At 38.0% G+C, this 19,446-nt stretch overlaps 1 protein-coding gene across 8 annotated transcripts; it reads right to left on the reverse strand.

Annotated features, from left to right (window-relative positions):
• Positions 1–133: 133 nt before the first annotated feature.
• LUC7L3 (LUC7 like 3 pre-mRNA splicing factor) lies at positions 134–17,820 on the reverse strand. Of its 8 annotated transcripts, none has more exons than XM_025169662.2 (11): positions 17,600–17,820; positions 14,452–14,518; positions 13,360–13,399; positions 13,024–13,168; positions 12,476–12,550; positions 12,282–12,386; positions 10,438–10,599; positions 8,444–8,721; positions 8,084–8,244; positions 2,280–2,420; positions 134–2,174 (listed from the first exon to the last, which is right to left on the reverse strand). In XM_025169662.2, exons 1-11 carry the CDS (start codon positions 17,696–17,698, stop codon positions 1,993–1,995), a joined length of 1,455 nt encoding a protein of 484 aa, XP_025025430.1. In that variant the 5' UTR covers positions 17,699–17,820; the 3' UTR covers positions 134–1,992. The 8 variants fall into 8 exon arrangements, with proteins under 8 accessions (XP_025025430.1, XP_007433067.1, XP_025025429.1 ...); XM_007433005.4 differs by having other exon boundaries at positions 12,476–12,553; XM_025169661.2 differs by having other exon boundaries at positions 13,024–13,189.
• Between the last annotated feature and the right edge of the window lie 1,626 nt (positions 17,821–19,446).

Raw genomic sequence — 19,446 nt, forward strand, 5'->3', positions numbered from 1 at the left:
CATAAGGATTTATGGGTTTGTGTAAGACTTTAAAAAAATTATTCTCTGATAAACTTCTATGGACTTTCTGGTTCTAACTTCCTTCTAATCAGAGGATAGGGAATAGAGAAGAATGAGCTTGAACACACTGATGTGGAAAGAAGTCTATTTAATATTAAACACTCAATGACAATCAAATGTGTAACAGAAATTCATAGATACTTTATTTCCATTAGAATATATCAAGAAGCTATATATAGCTTGGCTGTAAAAATGGGATTTGTTTTAATCTCAGTCACACAAATACTAAACATTTACTTTTGTATTTCGTAGTTCAAGAATGAAAACTTGCAATTAAACACTGAGCAAGCCATGTGTTCAGGTTATGTTGGTTTATCATCTTAAAAGTCTTATAGGAAAAAAAATGATAAAAAGACTTAAATTCTCAGTAGCTTGCTTATTAACTTCTTTGTATTCTGAGATGTCATAACAGTCCTGAATTATTATTTTTTTAATTAAAAAAAAAACAATCTAACCGAACTTTAATTTTTTTCTATGCCACTACAGCTTTCTTTCACCTCATTTTAAAGCAGATCTTCGTATTAAGCAGTCTTCAGGATTCTTCGCAGGCTTGTCACATGGTTGTCCTATAATGCAAAAATGTTGGGAAGAGAGAGTCAGATCATGTGGACAGAGGTGACTTGTTTTGCCACTCCTACTGCCTGTTTGCTGCCCGCTCTACTTTCAAAACTCTTTTCATCAATACACTTAAAGCCCCTATGTATGTGACAGAAAAGGACAAAAATGATAGCACAATTCACCAATCAGTGCTGTTGGGAAGCTTCATGTATTCCATGGGGGTTCAGCTGCAAATATGATTAGAGATTGAACATCAGTGCTTGGAGGACTGCACCCCTTAAGTTTACAAACCTATGCGTACTTATCTGGGAGTAAGGCCCATAAAACACAATGGAATTTACTTCCGTGTAAACATGCATAGGCCTGCTCGGTAATTGGCTAGCAGTTCTTAGAAGTGCTGCAGCTATGCTGTAAGGGAAATGAATGCTCGGCTGCTTCTTTTATTTGGGTCTATTCTTTAAAAGGAACGACCCTGAAAAATCATGTCAAGAATAGGTGATTTATATTTAAATTGAGTTCCATTTAATGAAGCAATGTGAATATTCTTGCCAGTTATATATACCTACTGAGTGTTCCTGACATTGGCCTTTATTTCATTTGCCTCCCAAGTCTGGTATCAGCCAGTAATATATTGCTGTGTGCCATGGCTGCCTGGCAATTCTCCTACGCAGTAGGAAATTATAAACACATACCTCTTAAAGACTTGAAATGCATTGAATGTAACAAGGCGGTTATTAGGTAGTATTTATTGCATTTAATACTCTTTAAAGATATCTAATTCTGGGCAGCACTGCATCCCTACACACAGTTGAAAGAAAATGCCGATCAAGTTAATATCAGGTTAACAATTTCCACGAAATATTCACAAAGATTCCTTTTCACTTTTTGTAAATAAAACACACAACAGTAAGCTTAAAGATTACAGGCAACAGCATTCAAACATGGATGTGGGTAGAGAAAGGAGTACCTGGCATGAGTACCTGCTTAGTTTGACTGAATCCTTGATTTTTAATTTGGCTTTTCATGGGCCGCTCACAACACCAACGCTGTGTGAGGTATGGTAGTCAGCTGCAATTATTCATAAACCCTACACTTCCATCAATCCAATGCTACTGGCTCTCGAGTTACAGAACAAACTGCATTAGAATGCAAGGCAAAGCAAAAAAACTAGAAACATCCTTGACAAAGAAATACTAGCAGTTTATATAAAAACAAAATAGTCCAATATGTGCCTCAAATATTAAGAATTAAAGCAAATGTTTCTGATGCACCAACACAATATGGACTTAATTACAAAATCAGATCAAGTGTTAAAAAAGATAACAAATCCCCTAAAAATAAAAATAGGATAATTAAATTCTATGGTGACTATAATTACAAATATGTTCCCAAGAGGCACACTAAAGGGGATATGAGTCTGCTACAAAATAGCCGATACAAAACAATGTACCTCAAAAGATTTTGCAGGACTACACTGTGTTTTCCTTCAGAAGTTGCTTTAGTATCTCTTCTTACTTGTCTTAGCTCCATCTTCATCTGTACATACTTACGCTGCACTGTTAAACAGTAACAAAAAGCCCTAATCAAAGTTTGAAATAATGCACTTACCTCTGTCTGATCTGAGGTCATATCAGATCAGTTTTAATTGGACTGAGTGTCACCTTCAGATTTAATGTCTTCACTGGTCCCATTGACCTCATTCTTAGCATCGCCTTCCTTGGAGTCCATGCTTGTGTCTTCACTCTGTTTTTCTCGACTACTGGACTTCACACTACTTTTTTTATCATCAGATCCCCTCTTTTCTGCCATGAAAGAAGACATTGACCATGGACTTCACAGTAATCACACACATTTTTTCTGGTGTGAAGTATATGCTGAGACATCAACTTCAGCTACAAAAGTACATGTTGAGATATTAGCTAGCTGTAAAATTTAGTGCTGTTAAAGGAGCTATTCCTTCAGAAAGAACAAATGCTGAGCTCAGGAAGGTGGACAGGATAGCAAGGAGGGGAGGCAGTTACTGCTTCAGTTACACTGCAGGAAGCAGTCATTTGTTTGATAGTTTGTATCAAAGACATGGCCTACTTATATGCTATCTAATCCAAATTGTCAACTTTCAAGATATTTAGCATAAAAATATATATGAACCAAATCTTACCACACTTAATCACTTAAATCTAGTTCAGACCAAAGTATTACATGAGACTTGTTTCTAAGAAACAACACCAATAATCTGTGGAAAGAATGACCATATTTCTAAAATGTTATCTTAATAGACTGGTGGCTGAGAGCTCAAAAACAACCTGGCGTAGCTAAACATGTAGATAAAGCTTCCTGTCCTTTAGGAACATACAGATCTAAGTCTTCAATATGGCTATTTAAATCATCCATGCATATTACTGTCTTAGGCTTAACAATGTCATTTTTATAAAGTAATAACATGCTAATTCTTTCAATAATCAGTAATTTTGGTGACAAGCTTTCCCAGAAGTAGCCATAGATTCATGTACAGCCCCCAACTGATAGTGATTGCTTCCTCTTCACTGTCTTCCACAGCCCATCCCACCTCTTTTACCTTTATTTGCCTGCTATGCCCCATCACCTCACCAACAGCTGAGGAGTGTCTCCCTATATGCACCATTGCCAGGAAGAGAGAAAGCAGACTGTGTAGATCATCAGGCTGATATTTTAATAATCCATGACTGCGGGGAGCAAAAAAAGTAACCTTCAAAGCAGTAATAGGTTTGCTATTTTCATCTTATTGGCAAATCTGTACCTAATTTTCACATGCAAAACAAATACAAGTTATGGCTTGGCAGTTGTATTTAAACCAAGATTAAAAACTCAATAGGATCTTAAAAAAAAAACAACCCCCCCCCCCCGAATTTAAGCAGCTGTCAACATGTCAGGGACCATTACAAAGATACTCTTGCAATGGAATGTTATTAAGTCAACAGTAAAATTAGTAAAGCCAGAAGCAAGCATGTACCCCTGGCTAAACAATGGCAACAAAATTTAGCCCTGTTTCTTATTATGAAGTGCATTCTTATTATGCTCAGTGCACACACTCCCAAGGCAACCAGTTTTCATATGAGAAATTATTACTGGATTATCATCTCATTAAATCAGTATTTCTATAAGAATGCATTTGGTATATCTGGACTACAGTGTAATTTTTTTAATCACCTGTGTGTTTTTCTAGCTAGTGTGACATACACAAAAAAACTTTAATGGCCAAATGGAATATGCCAGTTGTTTGGGACTGATTCATTTACTACCAAAGTAACAAAGACCTGGAAACAAATAGAAGCTGTTGTTTGAATGAAGTTTGTTGAAAGACAGAACAATCTGTTCTCACACAGGAACAAAAAGAAAGTCTGAAGAAGGCTTCAATTCCTGTTGCTAAAAAAAAAACTTAAAAAAACTTTATTACATAAGTAACATCCAAAAGTCTTGAGAAAAATGCATATGAAAGGAAACCATTCCCTAAGGGAAAATAATAGAAACCTGAAGAAAAACAGCCTCAGAAGTCCATTTATCATTGGAACTCTTTTAAAAAGTTGTCTGTTTTGTACTGATAATTGTGTGGGTAGGTTGCACTAACTGATCTTTTAGAAAATCTTCCATTTTTGCTTTATTAGGAGTCAAATGTAAATCCATTGAGGAACAGCAGTCTTGTGCAACCAGTCCAATAACCTTCTGTCATATGTAGATAAAATACTGTTCAACAGCCCTTCAAAAATGGGCAGAATGTGTAGAGTCTCCTGGAGGTGTTTTAGGGTTGCTCTGAGTTTGGACAAGTGGAAAAGGATTTTTTTTGGCCATTGTTAATAACCTCTGGGTTGAAGATAAACCTACGCTAAGAAAACTGTCACTTTAAAGTGTCTATAGTAACGGTTTAGAATTCCAGGTTAACTATTGGTTGTATGACTTTTCTCAAATAGTATCTAAAAAGAGTAGGTGCCTTTTGCATTATTTCTTGAAAACGGCTTTTCTGCTTAAGAGAACATATATGCTCCAAAGGCAGGTATGCTATCTGGTGAAGTAAGAGAAATGGGAGTATTCAAACTGGGGGACAGGAATGAAAATCCTATTACCAAATTAATCAAACTAGAACAAATTCACACAGTCATATATTCATATAAACATATACATTCATCTCCACATGACCTCTTTTTTCTGCTTCTATTAGCCTTTCTGATAAAGTGGGATCTGAAATTGCAGTGATGGTAAGGGATAATGATAAAGCTACATTTTTACATAAGCCAATACATAGAATTTTGGTTAATGTTTCAGTTCTTCAATTCAAGAGCAATGGAAAATTTCTGTTTTCTTTTATCCTCATTAATATTTTCCACAGAAAGCTGCATACAATAACTTTTACAGGTAGTCCTCAACTTACGACCATTCATTCAGCAACGATTTGAAGTTACAGTGGTGCTGAACAAAGGGACTTACACCTGGTCCCTGAAGTTACGGCTGTTGCAATGCACCCATGCTCAAAATTTGGGTGCTTGGCAGCCCATTCACGCTTATGACCACAGCAGTGCTTCAACTCCCCCCCCCATTTCCCCCCAATCTATGCCCTGCCACCCTAGCTGATCTTCGCCATCTTCTTGCTCCTGCTGCTGACCAAGCATGCCAGGCCTGGCCCTTCTTGAGGCACTGCTGGCTGCATGAAGCTTTCATCCCAAGGTCATGCATGGCAGGAGCAGTGAAGCAAGAAGATGGCAAATGTCAGCTGGGGTGGTGGAGCATAGGGCAGCAGGAGCCTTGGAGTACACTGTGGTGAGGGCAACTGTGGCTGGGACTGGGCTGGGGCAGCTGGGGTTTCCCAGGATGCGGTGGCTTTGCGCTGTGTTGTTGGGGCTTCCCGAGATGCAGCGGATTTGCGCTGTGCTGTTGGGGCTTCCTGGAATGCGACAGCTTTGCACCATGCTACTGGGCTAAGTTGGGGCAGCTGAGGCTTCTGGGGCGCCTACAGTTTTGCACTGTGGCTCAGAGGCTTCTTGCAGCCCCAGAGCTGCAGCGTGCCAAGAAGCCCCTGAGCCGCAGTGTGGTGAGCAGCTCCAGAGCCACGTGGTTCTGGGGCTACTTGTCACCACACAAGGCAGCATGCAGGGTGGCCAAAAGGGCAGAGATGGGGGGGGATGGAGGGATTTGAAGGGGAGGCAGTCCCTTATCTTACTGAGGCTATGGGCTGGGAGGGAGCAAGCCAGGAATGGCTTGGATTGGGGTGGTCCTTGCCTAACACAACCTGCACGTCTTGGGGTTACAACAGCAACCAGGATTGCTGTTGCTAAGCAATGTGGTTACATGATGTTGCGCTTTATGACCGCATTGCTTAGTGATGGAAATTCCAGTCCCAATTGTGGTCATAAGTCGAGGACTACCTGTAGTGAAAGCTACTGCTAGACTTACATAAAGGAAGTCCAATAAGAACAAACATTCAAACAGCTTAGCATAGCAATGACTAACAAGTGCTTGAATAAAGCAATGGAAGGAAATCAATTAGGAGATGCCCCCACAACATAAAACAGTAAGCTGCAAAAAAAAAAAAAAAGGTGTGCAGAGAGATGGAAGTGGGAAGAAGCCATACATATGCAGGAGGGTTAGTCACAGCATTCATATTTAAGAGGAAAGCCCTAGAATTAGGACGCCCATTAGTTATAGTAGTGATGAATTGTATATTCAGCTAAAAGAAACGAGCTGATAAACATTTTTAACCCCATTACTAGTTTCATTCCATTAATACTGTGAACTGCTTTCAGTTCAAATTCAATACTTGACAGTGCTTGCAAACTCTGAGCAAAAAATCACTGTTGGTAGGGAATGAAGCAGTCAAAGATGCAAGCCCCTGAAGATATCAAGACTAGTATTTCTACAGTAAGTACAAGAAAGCTTCATTTATTATTTCAACTCATCAGTATCTTTGCTAAGGGGATTAACTGCTACAAATTTTACAAACTACATTGGCACCATGATACAAAGTCTACTGGTACAGGACCCACATACAGATAAGGCTCCACTACTAAATAAAACACATGTGGTTGTTGCTTTTGTTCATTATAGATTTGAGAATATGGTATTAATTTCTTTGCAAGACAGAAATTAATGCAAAGAAATATGCAACTCCAATTTCAAACACAGTGGTTCCTGAGATCAGTAACAAACAATTCTATCAAATTATAGCCATTATAAGAATACTATTATCACAACAGATAATTGTTGGGCTCAATCAGTATCAGGACCAGAAGGACCAGAAGGGAATGCAAAGCCAGAATTACACCCAGTGAAGTAACCTGCTAGGTTTTTGTGAACTACTATCCAAACCAAAGAAAAATTTGAAGATGAAAAGTACTAAAATTCACAGACTTTTAATGTAACAATTACAAAACAATTTATAGACAATGAGCAAATAATACTGCTCACAACTAAAGGCTGTAATGTATATACATTTTCCTAGAAGTCTGCCCAATTTTATTCAGTGGGGTTTACTTACAAGTAGACATGTACATAATTGCACTGCAAATGACTAAAATACCAAGAAAGACTCTAGTGAACAAAATAGTTCAGGGCTAACAGTGAATATATGAACAAGGTGTGGTAAAACAAGAGGCTATTTCTAAATTATTTTGGAAAAAAAAAAAGCTTGAAAATAGTAAGCATACCTAACCTCAAGAAAAGACAGAGAAAGTTTGGAAAAGTATTAACAAACATATCTGGGGGAGTTTAAGAACTGTTTTCTTAAATGAAAACAGTTATACTTTTTAAAAAAATTATACTGTACTCTGCTTTGGGAAACCAAGAGTTAATGCTATTTTTGTTTGGAAGAAGTATAAACAGTGTGCCTTCGAGAAATGAATATATCAATGTCGTCTTCACTATAAGGAAGGCTAACATGCTTGTTAATTTTTATAAAGATCTTACCAGGAACATTATGCCAAGCAAGACTCTTTGATTAGTCTATTGCACATTTTTTAGAATGCTATGTGCAAGGATGAAAAAACTGATGTGCTGGAAAAAAGGAAGTGAAAGTGCATGAAAAGATGAACCATAACTGTACACGTCCCATGCCAATACAAAAGCTTTTTTAAAGAAAAAAAGAAAAAAGAAACATACCTCAATAGATGTCAGTACTATTACATTTGTATAAAGGACAAATAATAGTAACACAAGACTCAACTGAGTAGATATACATATTGATGAATATAAAAGTTAAGGCCAGAAAGCTGTCGGCTAGCGAACAGGCCAAAACATTTGACACTGTAACTTACATTTATCTACCTGCAACCTAAGGCTTGTGCAATATGCGGCAGTACTAGGAGTAAGATTAAAAAAGTGTCTTAAAGTGTTTTAAAGAGTTTATTACAGCAGTTCAGAAAAAGTTAAGAGAAAAAGTGTCTGTCCACCTGGAGATGGCATAATTCTGCAGCAAATTTTAATAGCACTGAGATGAACTAACCTTTTTCCTTAGATTTCCTATCTTGTTCTCGCTCTCTGCTTTTGCTTCTGTGCTTGTACGATTTCCGGTCCCGGCTTTTTGACCGTCTTCTGTCCCTGCTGCGTGATCTGTGTTTTCTGTCTGACCTATCATGGCTTCTGCTTCTGCGTCGATCCCGACTTCTAATAATAAAAAAGTCATTGCACTTAAATATCTATCACAAGAATTTAGAAACTTGACATCTCAAGAGGGTTTGGTAAGTTCTCAGAAAACTGGATTCTATTTCTTAGACCAGTTTTCATCCAAACTTTGGCAATAAAGTTCGGCAATATTCTCATTTCCTATCACTGTAATGTCTTTAGCCACTTCCTAGATAGTTACCTGCTTCGTCTTCTGTCCTTGCTTCTTGACCGTTTATGGTCCCTTGACCGACTACCTCTCCTGTCAGAAGTTCTGCTTGAATGTCTGCTTCGTGATCTACTTCTCTTTCGTCTTTCTCTATCACGAGCCCTCTCTTTTTCTTTCTCTTCTTCCTCACGTCGTCGCTTTCTTTCCTTTTCTTCCCTTTCACGCTCCCTCTCTCGCTCTTCTCGCTCTAGTTTCTCTTTTTTTAATCGATCATCACGTTCAGGCTCTTCAGTTCTTTTTCTTAATTTTTCCTTAAAAAAGAAAATATTCTAAAATTTTACCAGAACAAAATTTGGCTAGTATCTTGATCTTTAATTTTAAAGAAGCAAGAAGGGCATGGCTTAGATTTAAATGAAACTAATGTAATAAACAGATAAGATGGTTAAGTATGGGTTGATATAATATTGCTTACAAAGATAAAATTTGTGAATTTAAATGTAACAAGGAAAACTGGTCTATTTTGCAAAGAAGCACTATCATTATTTTAGCACTGTGCAAGACTGTATAGGAAAAAACACCCTAAGCAATTGCAAATTTTCCATTACCAGATTTCTAACACTAATGACAATACAAAGACAAATCAAGAATAAGCAGTATCTCTTTTCAAAATATATTCATGAATTTAGATTTCATCATCAAAGTCTAAAAAATAAGAATCACTTAGCTTCTGGATGTGTTATATTTACAAACTCTGCATATAGCAACCTGTCAACCAAATAAAATGTTGGAATCCTGTTAACTAATCACATACTTTTTTAATGTGAAAAAGGAATAATGAGTATCTTACACATCCAAGATGCCCAAAATCTCAAACTCACTCACTCTCTCACACACACACAGAGTGGCTTGAGATAAAACATCATTTCATATGGAATAGACTCAACTGAATTGGCTCAACAGAGTGAACCTTTATTGTTACTTTGGTAAACAGCTACTTCTAAAAAATCAAAAGCTTTATCTGCCCAGTTATTTCTACTGGGTTTGCTTTCACAACTTACGCAGGGTACAATTTACTTTTATGTTCAAAATTTCAAAATAGTTCCTGATAGTAAGTATTTCAGCTTTTCTGGAATATGAATAAAATGGGAATAATATTTTCTCCTATGTCTAGTAGAGTGTATGGAAACACCAATTCTCCCATTACAAGGTCTTGAGTTTTAATATTCAGTTTTAATATTCAGAATAGTATATTCTAAAACAATTTATATAATGGATTCCTGTACAGGTAGTCTTTGATCTATGGCCATTTGGTCATTCCAAGTTACAGCAGTGCTGAATGAATGGTGGTTATGACTGGTCCTCAGAGTTTTGGCTGTCTCAGCACCCCTGCAGTCATGTGATCATGATCTGGGTGCTTGGCAACCCATTCGCATTTATGACCAATTGCCAAATGCCCCACGATCATGTGACTGCCATTTGCAACCTTCCCTGCTGGATTCCCCAGAAGGTTAATGGAGAAGCCGGCAGGGAAGGTTGCAAGTTGCTGAGATAAGTCTCCCCCACCTGTGCACCTTCCCCCAGCCCCTCTGTGCTGTGGTTGCACCAGCCACTTTCACACCCCTCTGCACCCTCCCTGACTCTCCCCCACAGCCCAGTGCTCCCTTCCCCACCTGGCAGCTGTCACTTACCTGCCCGCGGGCCTGGGACTTGCAACTTCCTGCTGGCTTCCCCACCGACCTTGGTTGTGGGAAGCCGGCAAGAAGTTGCCTCACCTAATGACCATGGGATTCAGTTAATAACAGCAACTGGGACTGCAGGGATTGCCATCACTAAGTGATGTGGTTGTGCTTTACAGCCACATTGCTTAGCAATGAAAATTCTGGTCCCAATTACTGTCATAAGTTGAGGACTCCCTGTATATACTGGAAATACTAGATGTTAGCAGTAGTCACTAGTCCAAACAGAATTTTCACTGAACAACACATTCTGTTTCGTATATCTATATCTATAAAAAGAGTGGAACATACTTTTAATTCTTCTACTGTAGCTTTAATTTTAGCATAACCCATATGCTGTTTCCCCATCAAGTGATCATCGACTCTGGACTGTGCATCTCCTACAATTAAAAAGGCTCCACAGACTTCACAAACTTCCATTTGCTTTTCCTGGGCTGCAAAACTTTCAATGGTCTGGAAAGAGAAGATATTTATTAATAAAATGTAGAGACATTTCAAATTCTTTTAAACACAGAGTTTAGTTTTTTTTAATTTCTGTGCTTGAAAACTCTCAATTTGCTATAAAATTAAATTACAACAAAACAGGTAAATTCTATTTATGAACTGATATTTGACTTCAAGAATTAAAATTTTAAATCAGAAGTTATTAAGAATCATTTCACCAAGAATATGACTAGCATATTATCTGAACTAGAAAAGTACAGCTTGCTGGCCCAAAACGTAAGAAATTTAATTCCATAATAATTCTCCCTTATGATATTTAGCTATGAAGAAGTTATCCTCATGTTAAATTCCACTAGGGTGTGTGAGCCAATTCTAAAGCATTTTTGAAGATATATCACAGACTATTTAATGAAGATATGCAGAAAACCAGGGATAAAGGGCAGGCAAATTTTGCTCATAAAACATTTTCAGTTCCTAACCCAATATAGAATACATACTATTTCTAGTCTCATGAAATCAGAAACACACAGGCATTAATTTGAAGAGCCACATAACAGCACTAAGTACTTGGTAACCATGTTTCATTCAAGTGTCAATCACCTACAATATACAGAATATATCAGTTCAGCTATTTTAAAATTCAGGGATTCCAAAATGTGATAACTGAAGGCTGGGCATTAGTCTTTCCATATACTTAAAATGCCAAAGAAATTGCAACTGTAAGAACAAGTACCAGCTAAATTCAAGGTCAGTGCCACTGAGGGTAAATCATTAGCAGACTGTTAGGAAACTTGGGAAAAAAGAAAACAGCAATCAGAGCAGAGAAAGAGATGGGATCCCTGGCACAGTTAGGATGTTTGTGAAAAGCACTATGATTTGGGACAATCCAAATCCAACCATAGCAAACTGGGCTAGGCTCCTGAGGAGATGCCACTTATGAGGCAATAATTGAAGGGAAGATAGGCTTTCTGTACTTGTGCTGTGAAAAACCTGACATGCTGTACTTGGAATCCGCATGAGTAGGCCTACTTCATTGGCCTTATACCAATTTTGAGAATTTAATACTTAACTACTTAGAACAACCAAAAGGAACAATCTCAAAAACATACATATTATTATTGCGATGAGAAATAGGAGATCTACCCCATGGTTTAAAGGAATTTTGGATATTGATTTTGGTAAATCCTTACAGGAGACAAAGTGGCTGGAATTATGGAAATCAGTGGATTTACTTCAGCTTCAAAGCAAGAACTGCAGTGGAAGTAAGAAGCCATCTGAATTTGGAGAAAAATTCCAGAATATTTTGGAAGCAAATTATGTTACTAGTTTAAGTAGGTTCAGTGGGATTTGAGATGCTAAATCTTGAAACTGATTTCATGGTTCTTTGTTCCATCAAAGAACTATTACTTTCTCATCACAGAATTTAAATTACTTTTATATGGTATTTTCATCTTATGCCCACTCAATACAGGATACCTACTGCCTTGACATTAGGCTACGAGATTATTTTGCTGGAGCTTATATAAAAATTGACTTGTGAGGAATAAAAATATTTATATGACAGACACACAAAATCATTTTACAAAAACTCAGGGGAAAAAAAACTTCTTTACTAAATAGGTAAGATTTGATTTCATCTGATAATGGCTTTTAACCTTAAAGGAAAATAGTTTTCTATGACTCTTACTTACTGAAGTTGTAGATCTGAGCAATTCTCTCTCCTCTTTTAACTGTTCAACAAGTTTCATCATGCCTTGAGCCTCCTCTACTTTTCCTTCCGAACCTAGTTCTTCAATCTATTAGAGAGCAAAAACACTTTTAGGTCTTAAACTGGGTTTCTAAATATTACTTTTATTAAAAAATAAAGTTTTTAAGATAATTCTACCTGTTGCAGAAGTACATCGATTTTATCAGTTAAGACTTGAATCTTTTCTTCATTTTTGCCAGTAGGTCCTGCTGCCTGCTAAATATAAAAAAGTAACAGTAACTATCTCAAATAAAACAGTCCTTTGCTTTATTGATCCTTATTATGTCAATTACACTGCCTGTTTTAAATATAAAGCTGCCATAAACTGAAAAGAAAAAGAAAAGTAATTCTATTTATATATATTCAGAAGTGAGATGTTCTGGGTTAATGATCCTAGGTGAGCATAAAGTATTTTAACTGATACTTTCATATTAGTCTATTTCTGATAAATTCAACACAGTTAGAAGGAAGTCATGTGCATTGCAATAAATCTGAGGTACCTTTCTGTTACCCATGTAATATGAATGGACTTTTGTAACTGACTTAATAAATTAAAGGACTTTTCATAATTATGCTTTAGCCCCTAGGTAAGTCTATACATAAATGCTACTTTAAAGAATACTTGTGAGAAAAAATGTGAATTGAAAAGTGCAAAATGGCTAATTATCCATCTTTTTTATACTTACACCTGATGATTGCTGAGTCTGAGATAATGCTAAACGGGCATGGCCTCTTCGAATTCGACGCTCAACTTCAGCAAGCAAGCTCTGTAAATAGCGAAGGAACTCTCTTTCATAGCCTACTTTCATGAATCGAGAACTCTTCTCATACCTATCAATGTCCAAAATGTATCTGAAGGTTAATAATAAAGACAGTGTATGTATAATCAAAATACATGGCAAATAAATAAATAAACTATGAGTTATTCAATTTCAATTAAAATTTGATGAGGTTTTTGTACTGAAATTATTTTTAGCTATGCCTATTAGCAACTTCTTAAGTATAATTACACATATACTTACTGTTTTCTTAGGTTTTCATCATGAATCTTTTCACATGGACCTGAAAAATATTATTATTAATAATAGGAAAGTATTGATAATACTGTACAAAACAAAGATCAACCAAATTTCAAAAGTTTTTGCCTCAAGCAATGTTAAATTTTTGGCAGAAACATGTTTAAACAATAATGAAGTTCTAAACAGCATTCAAACATTTGGTCATCATATGGGTATTGCCAGAATGATTGTAATCTGATTAAAACTCCATCACTAACACCACAAAAGCACGGAATGGGTTTAAAAGCAAGAGTGAGCATGCTCCAAGATAAAATGTTGGGGGTTCTAGGCAGGCTACTGAAAATGATTAAAAATAATTAATTAAAGTAAATTGCAGCGAACATTTCAACATATGTGGTCTTACAGAAGCATAAATGGTATTGGTCTAGTGGATAAGTAGTAGGAGAAGCACCAGGAACAAGTTCAGGAACAAATATTCCCTACCCTTGCAACATTTTTATGAGAGTGAAATAAAGCTATAGTGAAGAATGTGAATATATACAGAAATAGAGAGATTATTTTCCAGTATCTTGATTCTATTATTATACTGGGACAGCTTTATAATAATTAATAAACATCTTAAATAATAAATGTATTAATCAATCAAATTATTAATAAAACAACTGTTTGCAATGGTACAGCAGTACAATCTCCATATTATGAATTTGTACACTGATGAATCAAATCTTAAGATTGGGATATAATGTTGTAGCTATTAGATCTAAAGCATGATTCAAAGAATAGACAATTCATCAGAACATATTCTACATGGAGGAAGGCTGTCAAAAAGAGAAAGATTGAAAAGCTAATACTAAATGGTATTTACAAGAACAAAGAAAGCTGCATTTTATGCTTTGGTACCTAATAAGCATTGTTAGAAATAAGCAAACTTCTGAAATTCTAAGTTTAGAATATAATCAACTAAGAAAATTTGCATAATTAAAGATTTTAACCATACTAGTTAAGTAACATTTGAAACATTCTAAAGGCATATAGAAGTTGTGGCCTAGCATTAAGTTTTAAACCAACTACTATAAAGGGAAAACACACACTCACCCAAGTCAGAACGAGTATTTGTGAATAATTCAGCTGGACAAAACCCACAAAGGTAGTATTTACAAACCTGAAACATAAGAACAGGATTAGAATTCCTTTTTGCCACTATTAAATTTACTCAAAAATTTTAACAATTGTAGTAGTGCCATTTTTATTATTATTTTTTTACAGTGAGGGCAGGTCTAATTTCTAAGGAGACACTATTCCATAGAGTAGGCACTGTTACTGAAGAGCAGCACTTACACGGCTTCCCAACAGTTTCTTCTGGAACATACAAGTCAGATAAGCCAATTCTGGCTGGAAAATGCACTCCAGCGGGTATGCTAAACCACGTGGAGCTTTATAGGTGATGGCCAGCATTTTGAATTGCACCCAGAAGCTAAAACAAAGCAAATGCAGGGCCCCGAGCAGAAATACAATATGCTCATAGGTCCCAGGTGTGAGAGAATCAAGCTGGAAACTGCAATTGTCAACCACCCTTTCCCTGTAACAGCATGCTTAGTGCTTCCTGCAGTATCTCTCTCAACCCACCATTACTGGGATACCCTTAATAATCCCCATCTGCAGTATCTGGGCTCCCCAACATTTCAACCATCATTTAGAGGTTGCGGATATGTTTGACATCACACTCACACTCAGAGTGTGATGTCAAGCACATCCATCCCAGCAATCTGGCAGGATTATTCATGTTAACATCTCTTAACTACACCTTATACATGCTCCAATGCACATTCTAATCCATCATAAAACCATAGGAAAAACTACACAGTAACACTCTCTCCCATTAATAAGCCCCAATGATTTCCCCCCTTCTTGTTCTATTATCCCAGGTGTGGTCCACAGACTGGCCAATCCTCTTCTCACCTAGACTGGCCATCCAGTCTAATTCAGTACACGGTTCCTCTAGAGCTATCAGACTCACCAACAACTGCCACTGAAACAAGTCTATGCACAGTCTCAAAAAAAAAGAAAAGAGAAGAGGACAAAGCAACATACATTACCATCCATTTTCTCTCTTCCCTCTGAGGACTTGTGACTGATGCAAGTGTTCAGAACTCCCCAACTAATGAAGATTATCCACTAGTTCCTAGAACTAAAGTAGCAGTCCAAAAGGCAAACAGTCCAAAAGTCTGCTTTAATCCAACGATTATCAGCAGCTCCAGTTCTCCAGTAAGGGGCCCCTATCTGAGGTTCTAGATTTCCAGGGGCCTCTACTCCTAGTCATCTTATTTTCTCTGCCAAATAATCCAAAAGTAATGGTGCCTGCTGCATGGTATTAATATTTTTCCACAGTTACAATCCAGCAAGCTGCATAGCTGGACTGGGAATCTCACATGCCATCACCATACCAGTTGAATCAGATTACAAAACTGTCAATCAACAGTAAGATGCTTCCACTGTTTCTCCATCCCATAAGCCACTTCCAGCTAAGACCATGAAACACCTATTCATTCTCTCTGTTCCAAGCGTTCACCTTCCACAACAAATCCAACTCCTGCGCTCTGGATCTGGGTCCATCCAAACTGATATGATCAGCAACGAAGAAGCAGATCCCAGATCATTCAAAACACAATATATCCATTAACATCCTCATTTCCTATCATCACATGACAATAAAATCAAATTCAAAGCAGTTGCGCTCTCTCATCACCTCTGCCTGCACACATTTCATTACTTGACTAGGTAACATCATCAGTTGCTCCCTATTTATATACAATAGCTTGCCCTGCCAGTGTTGTTGGGGGTGTTTCTCCTTGGTAGTTCCTTGATTAGGAACTACCTAATAAAGGTATTGACTAGGGTATTGTTTTCTGCTTTTTTGTCTTGTGTTAATCCCTGCTTATCTGGTGTTGGTTGCTGGAGAGTGTGTGTTCTGGGCTTTTTGTCTCTTTTGAATGGTGTGTAAATGTGGTTTATCTCTAAGTGTCTACTGATGGCTGATTTGTCTAAATGCCAAGGTTTCAGGAATTCCCTAGCGTTTTTGGGTTTAGCTTGGTCTAGGATGTTCACAGTTTCCCAATTGAAACTAAGATTGAATCTGTCCATGTGTTGTGAGATTAAGTTTTCATCATGTCTTCTGACTGCTAGTTGGTGTTCATGGATACACTTTGCTAGTCTTCTGCCTGTCTGTCCTACACATATTTTTTCAACATATTCTCAAATAAATGCATGGGTCATTATTTCTGAAGAGAAACAAGTGATAATTTTTCTGTTATCTTAAGGAACTTCAACACATTTATTCTATGGCAGGCTTGAACCCAGTTTTTATGAGCAACTCAAATTCAGAAACATTCCTAATTCAAGGGAGTCACCTGAGAATTTTCTGAGGTAATGTAATGATGGCATAATAGATAGGAGAGAAAATGCAGCTGCTCGTCCTTGATGTGAATCTTTGAAAATGTTTTTGTTATTCTGGCCTTCTGTTAGATTACTGATTTATTTTATCTTTCTTATTTTTCTTGTTTAGCTATAATAGTTTTTTCTCCCACTTTGGCCCTGTTAAACGTTTTATGATTCTATGTCCCTCTTGTTCACTGTAGATCATATAGTTCTGCTCTGAACTAGAAAAGTGGCACAAATACACGCAGAATGATAAAAAGATGTATGATTATGAAATAGCATTCCCTCCTCAATATAAGAAAAGGGTTAGGGCTGAAACCCTGACTCGTACACTTCACAACCTTCACTCCCATTCCGCGTATACCGACCTCTCCACCCCACGTTCTCAGGCGCCACATCTCCAGACACAAAGTAATTAATTCATCGCTCGCTTCCACCACCGAGTCTCAATATTTTGGGCTTATAGTGCGCGATGGGTCTCCGTTGCCTGGCTTGTCCTTCATCTTCAAGGCCACGATGCATAATCCCATCGTCTTTTGCAGAGCCCTTCGAGTTTTCCTACCCATCACATCTTTCTCCCTTCCAGAGGCCTAAAGCCCTCCAACCCGCGCAATCGCCTTCCTCCACACCATATTTTACAGTCAAAACGGGTCCGGCTCCTCGTCCCTCCTATCTTAGGCTGCCCAAGCAAACCCATTTTTCGGACTAGGCCGCGATTTCCCTTTCCCATCCCCAACACCCGAAGCACGCGGAAAGAGAGCAGGGAGGCCCGAGAGGACAGCGTAGGCCCAGGCTCAGCGACACTCACGCTTTCATGGTCCCACCGCACGTTACTGCGCTTTTCATCTGGGGCGAGGTTTCTGTCCCGGCCCATAAGCTCGTCCAAAAGCTGGGCTGCCGAAATCATGGTGCCTGTCCGCCACCGGCCCAACTATCGCCGCCTCGAATGCTTCCCCTCCCCTCCAAAACGCTGCAGCCGCGCCGCCGCGAGACTGACAGAGACAAAATGGCGGCACCGTCGAGCCCGGGCGTTTCCCACAATGCACTGCGCTCGCCTCGCGTAATCGTCCCTGGGGCTTGTTGTCAAGGGCTCGCGAGGCGTCTGTACACCAGTCCTCGTCGCTATGGAACGGGCGCGGCGAGCCCTCTGTTACCTTGCCTTCTCATCTGCAGGACGGGAAGAAACCGGCAGCCATTCACCATGCCACAGATTTGACCAAACGTGTTCTTTGCAGGGTCTTGTAACACAGATTGCCCAAAAAGAAATTTAAATATTGCAAACATTTTAATGCTGACTATTCATAGCCTTCATTAAGACCCACCTATATTTGCGGATTTTCGTATTATTTTGAAAAATCAAATTTTGTATTTCAAAACTTTACCAGGATCTTGAAGAATACCCAGCCTTGCTTTCGTCCTTTGCATTGCACGTTCTTCAAATCTTTATAGAAAAGTCCCACACTTCATTCACATAAAAACTTCAAAAATAATTTGTCCCATAGGATCATTAGGGTTCCATCGAGAAGAGTGCTAAATAGGAAGGAGGATGTAGTTATAGCTTAATAGATTATTAGCATCATTACCCCACAAACTGTTAAAGCAAAAGTTTGACAAGAAAGAATTGCATGTCAGAATCTGAACACACCAGGCTATTAACTTACACTCAGTTTTTTAAAATCATAGAACTAATGAGGCTGGCTTCTAAAAAAGTGTGCAATTGCCCTGTCTTGTTCATAATACTTTACAGGGGCCAGATTTTATTGTCTTCCATTTTCGAGGCTCTTGTGTTTTCCCTTGTGAAGGAAATAATAAAATAATTGCAGTTTGTCTTTGGTTTGGTAGTACTATAAATTACCTGAGAAGTACATTTCAGACCCAGGCTGTAGTCCTAAACATCATGATGTTGGTCTCACTGAATTCCATAGAGCTTCCTTTTGAGTAAACATGGCAGTAAACAGAGGGAAAACGCTTTTCAGAAACAGAAGGTTTTAATACCCATCCCTCTACTTGGCCAAGAAAATGCTTCCTTGCCTGTCCATGTATTGCTTGGGAATGCTGTGAAAGCTGCATCTTCAGTATACAGCTGCTATACCAGAGACTACAAAAATAATTACATGACAGTGTGACCCATGAGTGGGAGTTAGGAGCAGGAACTTCCAGTCACTTGTACTCCTGGGTCTTCTTTCACATAATTTTTTGACAAGGCTATCGAGACACTAAACTTATCTATTCTGCTCTGGACTTGCAATGGCAGAAAAACTGGGAGGTCCATCTTCCTTTTTCTGAAAAATTGATGCGCAAAATGCTAATTTTGGAGGTACACATTTAAAATTAGACTGGAGCACCTACAATTAACAGAACGCACGATCAACAAGAATATGAAAACATATATATAAAGAGAGGAATTTGAGAGAGTGCTGCTTGCAATAGTCCGAAGGAGGGTGGTAGCACCTTTTCAGACTAACAACGGCATAAACTTTCGTGAGCCGCAGCTCCCTTCCTTCTGTTAATTGCAATAGAAATCACTAAGAAGTAGGAATACCGAAAGACTCACTACAGTACCTTGGCTGGTGGAAACGTATGTTTAAGATTACCACAATGTTTGAAAAGAGATGGCTTTCGGTTACTTTAAACAGTTTAATTTTATATATCAGC

The sequence above is a fragment of the Python bivittatus genome, unplaced genomic scaffold (assembly GCF_059951505.1).
Source record: "Python bivittatus isolate LINGU-HERP-01145 unplaced genomic scaffold, Pbiv_v1 ctg000220_np1212, whole genome shotgun sequence".
Classification (NCBI taxonomy): domain Eukaryota; kingdom Metazoa; phylum Chordata; class Lepidosauria; order Squamata; family Pythonidae; genus Python; species Python bivittatus.